This window comes from Lissotriton vulgaris, unplaced genomic scaffold (assembly GCF_964263255.1).
Source record: "Lissotriton vulgaris unplaced genomic scaffold, aLisVul1.2 SCAFFOLD_3243, whole genome shotgun sequence".
In the NCBI taxonomy this organism is placed as follows: domain Eukaryota; kingdom Metazoa; phylum Chordata; class Amphibia; order Caudata; family Salamandridae; genus Lissotriton; species Lissotriton vulgaris.
The window spans coordinates 131,251-145,786 of NW_028242589.1; the positions used below are offsets into that span (position 1 = coordinate 131,251).

General features: G+C 48.9%; 1 protein-coding gene across 1 annotated transcript in view; it reads left to right on the forward strand.

Moving 5' to 3' along the window:
• Positions 1-14,536, forward strand: part of LOC147668900 (tetratricopeptide repeat protein 39A-like) — a 95,029-nt gene that overhangs the window by 3,701 nt on the left and 76,792 nt on the right. Inside the window, exons 2-4 of the mRNA XM_086948369.1 lie at positions 2,619-2,750; positions 4,638-4,711; positions 5,660-5,727. Coding sequence (XP_086804495.1) covers positions 2,619-2,750; positions 4,638-4,711; positions 5,660-5,727 — 274 coding nt within the window. The remainder of the gene's footprint in view (positions 1-2,618; positions 2,751-4,637; positions 4,712-5,659; positions 5,728-14,536) is intronic.

A 14,536-nucleotide genomic window follows, 5' to 3' on the forward strand; every position in this document is an offset into this window, starting at 1 on the left:
GATGGAAGCTTCACTTATGTGCGTGTATTGTACAAGCACTGTGTGAGGAAGGGACGCTTCACCTGCTAGAACTCCCTGTGCTTTTAAAGTGCGAAGAAACGTTGCACTTGGGAGTCCTGCAGCCTCGGCTGTCTGTACAGGTTTTCAGGGACATCTTAAGGATTTTGGGGGCCCTGCGCCAAATGTATGTTGGGGGCCCCTGTTCTGAACTCCTTTCAAATTATATTCAATTGCAGCTCTTTAATCCCTGTTTAGCTAGGTCCCTGACAGTGCACAGGCACACTCGCCCAAATTCTAAATGTGTTTGTATCTAATATTCAGGGATAGCGATGTGTTTTTCAAATTGTACCCCAGCAGCGGCTCACTGTTATTACTGCAAATAATCTCTGTGACACCCTCCCATTTCTCATCTTTGAGGCCATATTGTCATCTAGAAGAAACGCAGGGGCCATTAGGATGGCGGTCGGATCGCCCCCGCCAGGCTGGCAGTAGCCACTGATTGCCCGTCGAGGACGATCCGCCCGCCTTCCTTGCCTGAATGACCCCCAGCCATATTAGTATTGCTGGGGGGTACCTCGTCGGACGGAAAGACTTTCCGCCGCTTTTCCACCGGTCGACTCGTCGGCCGGGTGGAAAAAGGGCATATTATGGTGGCGGTGTCTGCAAGACACCACCATCCACATTATTATAAGGGCGGAGATGAGCCTTTCCATGGTGGCTTGCAGGTTTCCGCTTAGGGGGACCCGTTGCGGGCCCCTTGGGTGTTGGGGGGTGGGGTGTGCACTTGGGGGGTACCTGTGGTACCCCCCTACAGTGGCATGGACAAAGTGACAGGGAACACGCAGTGCCTGTCACCTTGTGCATGCCAATGCACAACGTGCATTCCCAGCATTGTGGACGGCGGTGCTGTGAGCACCGCCTGCCACAATGTTGGGAATGGGGGATGCCACCGCCATGGTGGCGGTGGCATCCTAATTGCAGGTGCGAGACCGTCGCAGCCCTGGCGGACGGTCCCGCATACTGTTACGGTGGCGAGCGGACTTTCTCCGCCCGCCATCGTAATGGTACCCTTTGTATGGATGCTGAATTAAACAAACTAATTTCTCCGCAAACTGTCTATATAAGAGTCTCCCACATCACCCACACTAAAAACACATTAAAGGAAGATGCATTTAAAGCAATCTGTTTGAGAATTATTCAAGGTCATCCGGGCAAGACTTTCTGCAGAACAAAGTTGTCTCTATCAGGGGGCCCCGGAAAGGCTGGGGCCCACAATGTCTCTGCCTGTTTTGAGGGCGAGCAGGGCCGGCTCTAGGCATGTGCAAGCTGTGCACCTGCACAGGGCCACCAAACCCCAGGGGCCACCACTCCAATATATATCCTTAATATATTAATCCTCTGAGGATGGATACATATTTGCGTGGTGGCCCCTGTCAGGGATTTGGCGGCCTCTGGCTCTGTTCCACTTCTAAACTCCCTGACCCCCTCCCCTCTTTACTGGCCTGCGCGCTCCGTCCCGCCCGGACCCCCTCATCCGGACCCCCTACCTACGCTTCCTGCCCAGGGCCACCATGAGCCTAGAGCGGCCCTGGGGCAAGGGAAACGTGCCACGCAGCACTCCAGACTGTTAGAATATTGTTTGTGAGGAAAGCTTGCTCTGCTCCTGACTGCTTCCGGGTCATGTGACTCCTGGTACATTGTAATTATTTTGCGTGAGGGTAGCGAGTGCTGCCAACCATGTAGGTATCGTGGGTGTTGCAGTGAACGTTGCAGTCCAGCTGCACTGTGTGATGTAAGCCTGCCCCTTCCCGGATGTCAGCGGCTCCTTGATTAGAAGGCCTGGCAGCGGCGGCAGCTGACACCTGGCCATGCGCGCGCCTGCACCAGCCTCGAGGTCATGCCTCTTTACCTGAAGATTGTCTGTCGAGGCCACGTCTCCCTCCTTGATGCCAGTGCGGCGCTGCTTCGGTTACTCAGAATGGATCCATACGCTGTACACATTATTACACACTAAAATCACGGATTACAGCCATGTTCAGAGACTTTGTGTCAATGCACTGCAACGGCCTCTCATTGATGTTGACGTTTTTAAAGACGTGGCACACACCCATAGCCTGGGAGGCGAAACGGCTTTCGTTGCAAGCTTGTGTCTCTTGTATGAAACAGCCAAGTGTCCATGGGTCATGGTGAAAGAACTCTCCTGGTGAAAAAGGCTCACCTGAGTTGAACCGCTCCTGTTGCCTTACCACCATCCTCCATTTTCCCAAGTGCTTTAGTAGACTTCTGCAGGTGTTGCACTAGAGTCAGGTGGTCAGCGTGTGCGCCAAAAGTGATTGTGGCACATCTTGATCGGGCATTAAATGCCAAGCTTCAAAGGTAAAACAATATCACGCGCTTGCAGGCCGCTTTACCCTACACTCCTTCTTGGGTGGTTCTCGATTCCATAGAGGTTTTCCCTCCAGCAAGCTGGTCGAGTCTTTAAGGACGGGTCCTTAGGGATTGGACTTTCAAGGCTCTGTCCAGCTTGTGATTTGTTGTCCCCTCGTTAGAATGGTCTCTCATTACCACCTCTCGGGTGCAGACTTGGCCATCTTGTTTCTTTTGCCTTTCTCCTCCAGGGCCAAGGAGAGCATGTACCACGCACTCGTCTATGCATCCATCTTGGAAATGCGGGCCATGATGACCTTTGAGCACGAGGACATTCAGCACGCGTGGCAAACTATGAAAGAAGCACAGGAGGTTTGCCAAAGGTAAGATCCATACGAAAGACCTTTTTAGGACAGAATATTTTACCAATACGCCACTGCCATCATCTCCCAAGACACACCTTTCCTATTGGTTACTGTATTACTGCTCTGTAGCATTTACACTGCTCTCTGGGCTTTTTATAGGCTATGTATTTTCCTGAAGTGACGTCACAGTCATGTCTTCTTCATGGAATTAAGTCATTTGCCAATGACTGTTCCTACAGTGACGTCTGTCCTGCAGTGACATCAGGGGCGGGTCTTCTGATGTGGCGGAGGAGCGTCGACCCCCTGCCAGCTGCCTCAAAAACGCCAGGAAAGGAAAAATAAAAAGCGAATAAACACATTTTATTATCACTTTATTTTTAATTTCCTGCAAGTCTTGGGGGGCAGGGCCAGAGGATTACAGGGGGAGTGTTGGGCTCTGTTGTCGGTGCGCATGACAGTTTGGCCAGCCATCTCAGGTCAGCCAAACCGTCATGCGCACTGAAGCTCTCTCCAACCCCAGCTGCGTTGCTGAGTTGGAGAGAGCAGGCACAGGCTCCCAGTCTGTCCTGGAGAACTAATCAAGGGCTCTCAGGCCAATCCTGAAACTGCTCTCATGCATGCAAGCAGCTTCAGAATTGCCCACAGGTCAGTCTGGGAGCCTGTGCTTGCGGGGAGAGGAGCAGAAGAGCGCAATGTGGACGGCTGCAAGTAAGTTTTTTTTATTTATACTTTTTTTATTTTGCCGTCTCGCAACCCCTATGCCCCTGTCCGCCCAGCCACTTGTCCACAACACTATCCGCTACTGAAACGCATGTCATTACTTGCACTTGCTTCAGGGACTGGACATATGCCTGACATCTTACATCACAGCAGGTACCAGTCATATCTTGTGCCATACATCACTGTAGAAACCAGTCCTCAGCATGTGACATCATTCCATGATGTGAACGTGAGTCTATAATATCACTTTAGGAGATGTACATCCGTGATGTCACTTAGTAGCGGCCATTGTGGATGAGCGGGTGAGGGGGGCCAAGGGGTCGTGGGACGGCAAAATAAAAAAAATGTCTCTGCGGCTGGCCGTGTCACGCACTTCTGCTCCTCTCCCCGCAGGCCTAGGCTCCCAGACTGCCCTGCAGCTAATCCTCAAGCTGCTCTCATGCATGAGAGTAGCTTCCGGATTAGCCTGAGCGCTGTGGATTTGTGCTCCGGGTCGACTGGGAGCCTATGCCTTCTCTCTCCAACCCAGCAATGCAACTGGGGTTGGAGAGAGCTTCCAGTGGCCATCACTCCTCCTGTCATCCCCTGGCCTGGCCCCCGAACACTCGGCAGGAAAATAAAAATAAAACATGTTTATTATAGTTTTTGAGGCAGCTGGCGGTGGGGCGACACTCCTGCGCCGTAGCGGGGGAGCCGCTGCTGATACGTCTGTTACATCCCTGAATAAAACATCAAACCAACCACCATCTCCTGAAAGACACTGTCCATGAATCTATGGGTCTGAACATCTTTTAATATTTTAAAATAAAAAATCTTTCTTGGCAGTACATAAGATAAAAAGTAGTAAAAAAAATTAAACCGGCTGATCAGAGCAAAATCGAACTAGGGGAAGCTCATTTTTAAAAATTAAATAGTTGGATTTCTCAGTGCTATGAAGTGTACAACTCTGACTGCAGCCATTTGGATACCATGGTACTTATTGGGTCATGGTTTCGCCCCAGTGTGTCGGCCTTGGGTCTCGTGGTTGGATCTGGCAGCTTTCCTGCCTGTGTAGGTAGTCACCATCCTTGGCCCAAGAGATGGCTGCCCATATGCAATAATCCTGATCCCTCTAGAGTCCCTTTTCTTAATTTCTAAAAATCAAATGTATGACCTTGCTTCGTTTTCTCTCTCTTTTCGGCCCAGGTTCCGAAAGAAGACGGCAATGGTGTCCTTTTCGAGTCTTGTTCATAAACAGAACGGCGAGTCTTTCACAGAAGGTGAGTTTAAAGCTTAGCCATTCCTTTTGTATGCTCAGCCAGAAGGTGATTCTCGGGCAGCCTTTAGACACCGGGGGTGCATAAACCATAAACCAGCCCTCTACTGTCACCATGTCCATACGCCTACCAAAAAAGTCCCTGAGGCTGGATCATTCAGTAGAATGTGATATAATCATTTTACATTCTAGAACCACAGTTCAGATAATTATTACTCATGCCTTAGACTCTTGACCAGAAGTTCTTTCTTGATAAGTTTGTGAGCGGAGTCATCTGTTGTAGGGACACGATTGGTGTTGCCACTAGACAGCTTGCCCTGTGGCTTTAGAGTGGTATCTGTGGTTCAGTTGAGCTTCGTCTTCATGTGCAGCACATTGAACCAGTGTTTTTGGGTGCATTTGATCAGCAGTTTAGGTTCAAGGATGGGCAAAGCCGCCAATGGTCATGAATAATTTCCACACAAATCTTCAGTGCATTGCGTTTTCTGTAGATGGTAGTGTCATAGCAAAGTTGCCACAGGTTTTAATGCGGCCAAGGAAAGTGGGCCCCCAATCACCTGTGAATTGTTAGGGAGATTTGGCCATAATTGAAGTAAGCTCTGACTAAAGAAACTTGTGCTATGAGCCCCTTGTATCTCTGTGTTCTGGGGCTGCTGAATCAATTACAGCTATGCATCTGTTACTAGAAATCTCTAGATTAAAGCGTCCTGAGATTTGGGGGTGAGCCCCAAGATGTGTACCTCTATGGCCATTGAGACCTCCATACAGACAGACTGAGGGCCAAGATGTGAGACTGGAGGGTTTGAGTTTTAGAAGGTGAAAACCACAAGAGCTTAGGTATCCTGTTCCCGGGCGGCTTAGGGTAGTAATGAGGTCAGAGATGGGAAAAAAATGTGGGTGTACGCAGTATACCTCAAACCATGTTAATTACAGAATATATTCTTGTTTTCAGAGGAGATGCATGCCGAGGTGTGCTACGCAGAGTGCTTGTTGCAGAGAGCCGCCCTGACCTTCCTACAGGTAACTGGAGCAGGGAAAGTCTTGGTGACTCTGGGGAGCAGGCGGTGTTTGGAGAGGTAAAATGTGTTGCCTTGTACCCAAGGAGGAGTGTGAATATGATGTTGTGGATTTTTGGGGACCACCTTTCATTTTTGGGGCTGGCACTTAGTTTTCCTTATCAGTCATTTCTCAAGCCCAAGAGAGAGAAAAATACACAAAGGGGAAAGGAGGGACCTGCGAGAGTGAGATAAAGAGAAAGGGGGGGGGTCTCGCAGTAGAGTAACGAGACATAAGTTGGATTGAAGACTATGCAGCCTTTGTATTCGGTGCATCGCTTCTGAGCACAGGTTTGGGTACTGGCACTCATTGTTTTACAAACTAAGAACGGTGGAAATGTAAATATCTTGACACATAAAGGGATGACATTGAAGGTGCTGGAGTGACACTGGGTTTGGGAGTGGCATTTTTGTGTAGATCAGCACATAGGTAATACATCACAGTCTTGGGAGGGGCCGCTGGAATTATACATAAAGTTCCACCTTATTGAGGGGCAGCGTCATGCCAGAACCTGTTAGGTTTGGAGCTATAGCTTGGCTTCATATGCTCACAACTTGCAGCTTTTTGAGTACAATAGTGTTAGACCTGTTATCATTAGTGTGCTCTTCCCTCAGACTTTTTTCCTTCCTTCCTCCTGTTTTTTTAATTTTGTTTTTGTTGGCATTAGGACTCTATGCACTGTAATATGGCAAACCAGTGCTAAAGAGCTTATGCTTTCTCCCTAAAACATGGTACAATTGGCTTACACCTGATTGGCATATTTAATTTACTTATAAGTCCTTGGTATATGGTACTAGATGTGCCTAGGAAGTTACTACTAATGGGCCTTCAGCACACATTGATGCACCAACTTAATTACCACTTCTGAACATTTCTCGGGCCTGCCGTTGGAGCCTATAGTGCTGTTCAAACTGCCAATTCAACTTGACAAAATAAACCTTTTGCCAGGCCTAAACCTTCCTTTTAATACATTTATATCACCTGTAAGGGAGGTCTTAACCAGCCCATATGGAATGGTGTATTGTATTTAAAAAGTAGAACTTGCTTTTTACTAAGTTTTACATGTCCTGGTAATAAAAAATCTGTAAATGTGCTTTTCACTACTGAAAGTCCTATCTCTCCCATTTGATAACATTGTGTTACCCCCTATTGCGTTTAATACGTGATAACCTTTTATTGGGAATAGATAGGTTTATCAACTTTAGACTCAAATGAATTGTAATTAAACCTGTTCATCAGGTTCTTTAATGGTAAAGTCGGATTTTAAGTCACAATGCCCAGATGTGGGTCCGGGCTCTCCAAACCACTGGAGTCAAGCTATCCTGACTGATGAGGGGTGAACCCCTGAGACTGGTCCTAGGATGCTTGTTTCCAGTCCAGGGAGGACCTGGCCTGGCAGTTCGGGTTGGACTGTTCCCATTGGGCGAAGGGTCAAGACTGATTTGCATATGGCTCGGTTAAAACTGGAATGGCATGGGGAGCAAAAAATTGATGGAATTAGGCCCAACCTCTATACTAGAATAATCCTATTCCTAGGTCGCATGACTGAATAGCCTGGCAGTTGGCCGTTATATATTCCTCCCACACGGTGAACCAAAGGAGGATTTGGTGTTGGCAGGGTGAGCTGTCCTGCAGGATGGGTGGGGCGGAGCTGTTCCATGCCCCACTTACATTTTAAAGGACTATCTCCAGCACATATCCAAAGGAACCTGACACCAGTCTCTTGTCATCCACGACTACTTGGAGCTTTGGCAAGGGAAGGTAAAAGCATTCCAGAACCAGATGTGGGGGTAGCCAGGATGTCACCCCACTCCAAAAAATTGGCACATGGTATTAATATTGAAGCCTCAGAACATTTCTTCAGTACACTCCTTCCAGAACCTATGGATGACTTCAGAAGGACTGTCTTGTCATCCAGAAGATTGTTCTGCTTCTTGAAGCCTACTTTGTACCTCAGAGGACCGCCCTGTAGCTACCAGAGGATTGCCCTCTTTTTTTAGGGCTGCCTTGTTCTTCAACCTAAAGACTGCCTTGCTGCTTTAAGGAGTGAGGACCATCTCCTTGAACCCAATACTACCAGAGTGACTGCAAGGGCTAGTTGGCTGCCCTCCTGTGTGAACCTACAGGGACATATATGCTCCAGATACCACGAGCCCTGCACATTGCCTCTGCTGAAGTGAGTCCTAATCCGCCAAGTGATGCCCCCAGGTCCTGGACCCTTAGAAGTAGTGTTAGAGGTGCTGCCCCTGCCGAACCCAAAAAGGTCAGACTAAGAAAAATGTTCACCAAAAAGTGCATGGAGAATACATAGAAGACTAAGACCTACCTGCCAGACAATCTGCTGAAGGGGAATTGCCATCTGGCCTGACTTCACAGTAGCTCCCACTAAGTTCTTCTCCGCAGCAGTAAATCCTGTTCAGCAGGACCTCTGAGTGACTGTGGAGCCCTTTTCGGCTATGGCTTGCAGCTTTGTCCTGCTGGAGGTTTTCGACTTCCCAAAAATTGTCGTAAGTCGTAAGGTAAAAATCCTCAACGGGCTCGACAGCGATGGGCTTCCCATCCACTAAACCAGCCTCTTCAGCCTGGAAATATGTCTTCTCCCACTTCAAGCTTTTTCCCTCCATTGTCCAAGGCTCCACTGAGACCTTGGCCCATTGCTCTGCACCGGCTCCTTCTCGGACACAACCTGATGCCTTGCCCTGCCGAACTCTACCTTCTCCTGAACATTTTTATCAAAACTTATTTTAAGTCTGAAGGTAAGACGAGACCAGGCCCAATCCACCTCGTGTACCCGAATCGGGCTCCATCATGGTAGGCCTTAACTTTTGAATTTGCCTCAGTACCACACAACCAGATACCCCTGGTTGGGGCTTTGATCTTTTAGGTGCTTTTTTCACTAAAAACTTTAAACACGTGTAAGTTCCATTCTACAGATTTGATTTATTTAATTTTTGCATCATTTGATTTATAAAAATGGTCTCTATGTTTCTAAATTGGTGAGGGATTTTTATTGTATTGTATTTTCACTTTATTGCTGTTTGTGTGCTGCATAAATACTTAACACAGTACATCTATGTTAAGTTGCTTTTGTACCAAGCTACCAGAGGGTTAAGCACAGGTTAATTTAGTGGCTTTTGTGATTTACCTTGAAAAGGACTGTGGTTGTTGCTTGAGAAGGGTTTTCGTCTCCCCCAACCAATAACCCAATTTCATACTAACATTTGTTGCATCAACAGCAGGTAGCCTATATTTTTATACTGCGCCCTTCTCTGCACCAGCGATGGAAAGGTCCAAAAAAGCATGGGCTCTCTACAAACACCATTTATATTTCACAACAATTAGGCGCTGGTGGGGCCTGGAGTGACAATGTTTGTTGGTCCCCCTTATGACCTTCTCCACAGATTTCCTCACTACCACTCTCCAATGGTGCCTCTTATCTCTCCTTAGCCCATCTCTCACATTTATTTAATTTCTTTGACAGCTCTACTCATACCAATGTAGGATGTCAGAGCACTTTACATTATACCGAATCATTAAATCAAACAAGTGTATAAATAAAAGTATAGGAACATAAGTGAGGAATACAAGGCGTAGGAGTCACGTCATTCATACTGGTAGGCATTATAGTTGAAGAATGTTTGGTCTGGAGAAGCACCAACTCAGAATTTTAAATGTAACACAAAGGCAGGGGTTGGTTTTCCTAATAAAAAATAATTTTTACCTAAACAAACCCTGTTTAGCAAACTTAGAATAGCAAGAGATGGAGGAATCATAAGGTTCCAAGCCTATACTTTTCAGTTTGCATGCAGCTCTTTGATGCCAGTTGGTAGCTCACTGTGATGTATTAGTAGGATTGTAACATAAGAAATGCAAGTAACAGAAGGATCTCTGTGACAAAAGAACTGACCCACTGAGGTATCTAAATAGAATGTAATTCTGTGATCTGCATGCTACTCGTGCTTTGCAGCTGGCACATTAACCTGCAACATTACTTTATGATGAGTCAAAACTGCAACTAGCGAAAACTCAGATCTCTCCAGGAGGTATTTTAATCACCAGAGTTACCTTGATCTTTTTATTATTCATCGAATTGCTGGGCATATAAGGAACTCTGCAGCAGGTATGTTTAACCCCATATGATATTTCAAAATGCAGCTCCCTGCCTAGTTTGGCTCCCAGTGCAGTGGCCCCAGTTGCACTGCCCGAAAGCCACCACTTACAATAATAGATTCATAAATCAGTTGGGGTAGAAAGTCAAACTACTGTGACTCCATTAAAGTATGTTCCTCAGACTATACTCCTTCTGATCAACATATAAAAAATAATTCTTTTTAATACAGCTGTTTTCTGATGAGATACTTTGAAAGTACTCTAGTGTAACTGGAATTGATCATTATTAGATATATCTAGAATTTTCTCACAAAAGCAATACTCTGCATTTTATTGAAACCACTAAGCAGGGGCAAATGCCAATATTCTAGGTATTAAAAATTCTCCCATTGGGGGGTGTGGCGAGCAAGAAAAAAGATGGCGGATGTACTCTGAAGGAGCTCCCGGGCCAATTCCACAGTCCTCACAGTCAGTCGGCTTCCTGCGGAGGGTGGGAGCCCAGAATGGCCGTCCTGCAACCTTGAGGGTGTCTTCCCCCGGCGAGCACCTGACTCCTGACCCTGCTGTGGACGCCTTCCCCTCGGGCCCTGGTTGAGGTGTCAGAGGGGTAAAGGAACAAGGCAGTAACCCCCCCCCCTCTCGGTGGGGAAGGAGCACCATGCGACGTTCAAAGGGGGCACCTTTGTCTGTTTGAGCGACTCCTACTCTGCTCCTCAGCTGCATGTGCTGTACACGATGGACTAGGGGCAAGTGGACTGAGGTATCTCCTCATACCTGGGCGTGGGGCCTGTGAACTGCAAAGTGACTGACCAAAGGGTCAGACACTGGCTGGCAACAGAGGACAGCCCAGATAATTCCACCTGGAGAGACAACAACTGGAAGGTCATAACTCCCCTTCAGCGTGCTGACCACAAAGACTCCAGGGCCCACCTTGCCACAGTCCCTCGGACGATCTATTTATTTTAGAGTTTTATTTTAGAGGCTTATTTTAGAGGGTTTATATAGCGCTGGCTGGACCCAGGGGTATCAGAGCGCTTTAGATTTTTTGAGACAAGAAGGTCAATAAGACAGGGAAAATACATAGCATCAATGTATATAAACAACATATAAGTCTCCGCCTGACAGATTTCAAAATGATAAGTATGGGAAATAAGCACACCAAAATGTGTAGGAAGTGATAATCAAAAATATCATAAGGCACAAATTGAAAAGAGAGCCGGAAAATTGCAGAGTCAGGATAGGGAGGTTAGTGGTCAGTTAGGTTAGTAAGGAAGAGAGAGGGAGGGGCAGAAGTGGGGGGGGTTGGAGGGGATGAGGGCTGAGGGTGGACAAGGGAAGGGGGGATACAAGGAAAAGTAAAGGTGGAAAACAGGGAGGGGGAAGTGACGAGGAGGAAGGACGAGTAAGGCTCCTGGTGACTGTGACTGTCTTGACAAACAAGGACCTTAAGAACTAGATAGGGACACCGCCTCATCTGCTGGCACCCAAAATGGGGAAGGAGAAAGGGCAGACCTCATGCCCGCCCCGGGAGGATCAGGACAGCAGACAATTCGCCCTCCATTTCAGGGCTCCTCCAACCCAACTGACTGAAACACCATGCTGCAAGCCATCCAGGCATTCCGAGAAGCTGTTGAGAATAAGAACGCAGAGGTGAAAGTTGATATGTCAATTCTTTAGGAACTCTGGAACATTGCCCACAGGGTCACTGAAACACCAGAGGGAATATCAGCAGTTGAGGACGACATCCATTTCTTTAAATCTAAAGTGATGAAATTGGCGTGGCCAAGATGGCGGCTGGATAGGACGCACAATTGTGTTCCTCTGGCATCGCCACTCCTTAGCCTTGTACTGCTGCCCATTTGCAGTCCTAATTCTCGTGTGGGGAGATCAGGGTGTTGGCGAGGAGCATCAGGGTCAAGTTAATTTGGTGGCATTCCACAACCTTTCTAGCCTGCATGAAAAGCCTGCAGAAGAGGGGACCCGGCTGAACGCAATGGAGCTGGGGCTGTGAAGGACGGCAGAGAGCGGTGAAGTAGATCGGTATATGCCCGCTGCGATTACGGGGCCAAATCAATCACCGGGAGCTTGCAGTGACTCACCTGGTGGGGGGCAGTACTCCTAAAAGAAGAGCCCGGGATCATGGAGAGGGGGACCGACGGAGGCGACACAGTGGCTGGCATTTTGGGCGCCTGCAGTGCTGATACGGAGCCTGCCGCAGCGAGGTGCTGTGTATCCCCATTGCACCTGTAGCCCAGCCGCGGAGAGCTGTAGATGCCTGGGTAGCTCCGGGAGGGCCCTCGCTGAGTAGACACCTCGAAGGATTGGGTCTGTGGAGTTGAGACCCAGTAGCACCGAACGGTGGTGGGAGGCGGCCATATTTTGACCTTTGGACGGCTGGTGCAGCTACAGGCTTAGCGAGACCCCCAGACGAGCTGCGTAACACCAGGTGGCCCTTGTAGACAGGTTCCTCTGCACCCCACAGACCCCGGTGCCAGTGAAAGAGCTGAGCCGGTCCCGGCGAGCTGTGGCCGCCTGAGGAGTTCTGAAGTGGCCTGCACATGGCAGACTCCGCCTGAAACTGTGAGTACGGCTGAAGGACCTGGCGGCGCGGAGTGGTGATTGTTGGCGGACACACTGCGACCTGAGGGCGGCTGGCGGAGCTACTGGTCTAGTGAGGCCCCCAGGTGAGGGGTGGATTAACAGACGGCATTTACAGCTACTGCTCACTGTGCCTCACAGCCCCTGGTGGATGGGAGCGGTTTGAGCCTGCTGTAAAGCTTGAAAGCTGCAGGTTCTTCCCCACAACGGATCTCCATGAGTGGCTAGATCTTAGAGACAGGGGATGTGGGGGAGCACGGACCAAGGGACAGAAACTTGCGGCAAACAGAGAGAGCATCGCCCTCAACTACCCTGAAACACATAAACGCTGCCTTTCAACAATCCTACCAGCAGTCTACCACAACATTGGCGGAGGGTTCTAGCGGCCTGCAGTCATCCGACGAAAGAGTATGGAGCACTAGCAACACTCGTCCCAGTGCTGGCACCGGGCCTGAACTGCAACAGACTCCTCCTTTATGCAGGCCTGGAACTCTCTGAAGCCACATTGTAGGTAAAATAAAAATGCTGAAAGCAAACACACGATAAGGTGGAGCCTGGCATCAGAGACATCACCTTCCCTGTGGTATTTCTGGGCTGAGGACTCAGATTAGTGGGACGGCTACTAACTGGAGTGTGGGCGCGCCTGGAATACTCTTTCTGGACACAGCATGGAGAGCTCACAGAGGGGTGTCCAGAATACCCACTACCTCCCTGGAAGTCCCTGGAGAGTGAACCAAGGGCGACGTGAGTGGAAAGATCTCGGGCTGCCACAGGACCTGACAGACGATCGGTCATCCAAGGAGCACCAGCAGGAGTCATTCACCATAATGGGCGCGGTTCGCACGAAGAAGGACAGGACTCTGAAAGAAATGCTGCTGAAGCAGACTGGAACCTCTAGCTCAATGAGCGCCACACACAATGATGAGGGCCCATCAGAAGCAGTAAATGGTGGCGATGGATCAGCCACTAAGGCATTTGTCAGAGCTGTTTTCCTCCCTCAAAGAGGTCATTCAAGAATTGAAGGGCCAACTCTCCGCAGACCTGAAGGAGATTAGACGCGATATAGAGGACGTGGGCACTCTAGAGGAGCATGACACAAGCAGGGAAGAGTAAATCCACATGATGCATCAAGACCTAATCTGTCTTCAGGAGCAGCACTTGGACCTACAGGCACACGCCAAGGACCTCGAGAATCGCTCTCGAAGAAACAACGTACGGATCCAGGAAGTTCCTTGGTGGGCAGAGGAAGGCGATCCCAGGTCTTACGTCCTAGCCCTCTTTCGACATGTCCTGGGTGGTGATGAGACTAAAGATATATAGATGGACCGGGTACAGGGAGTGAGCCTGCCCAGAGGGGAAGAGTCCCGCCGCCGGATATACTCGTATGCGTCCACGATTTTCAGCTTAAAGAGCAGCTGATTCGCAACGCCTGTGATTACCAGCCCATCCAATTTCGAGGTCATACTCCCACACTCTTCCAGGACCTAGCAGTATCTACCTGATCAATCGGCAAGAGTTTAGAGCTGTAACCTCCCACCTCCGTGAACAGGGAATCTCGTACTCCAGGGGCCTTCCCTTCCATATCATCTTTAGGTACCAGGGGGGACTAAGGCAGCTGTGTTCTCTCAAAGATGCACTAGAAGTGTTGGCGAATTCTTCGGTGGCAGAGCATGAAGGTGGACCTCGTGAGCACTCTGCGCTGAAGCTCTCACGCTGCTGGAAGGTCGGTGGGCCCGCCTCTAAGCTCAAACCAGACCCAGAAACGATGGCCAAAGAAAGAGAGGCGGTACTCAATTCACTGTTCCAGCCCTTGGAGCGCCCGATGTCCCCTTGAACTAGCTGGTCAAGATGCTCTGGAATGGGATACTTGAAGTGCAGCCGAGGGTACACGTGAGGACGGTCCATGATCCCCGATGGAGGACATAATCGCTGTTCGGCGACAAAGAGGTATCTTGCCATACGAGCCAGCGGCTGTGCCATGACCCCCTTGGATCTCTGCAGATGAACTTTTGTCTCTCTATGTTTCACATATTAAGGTTAATGGGGGGGATTTCTTTGTTTTTTA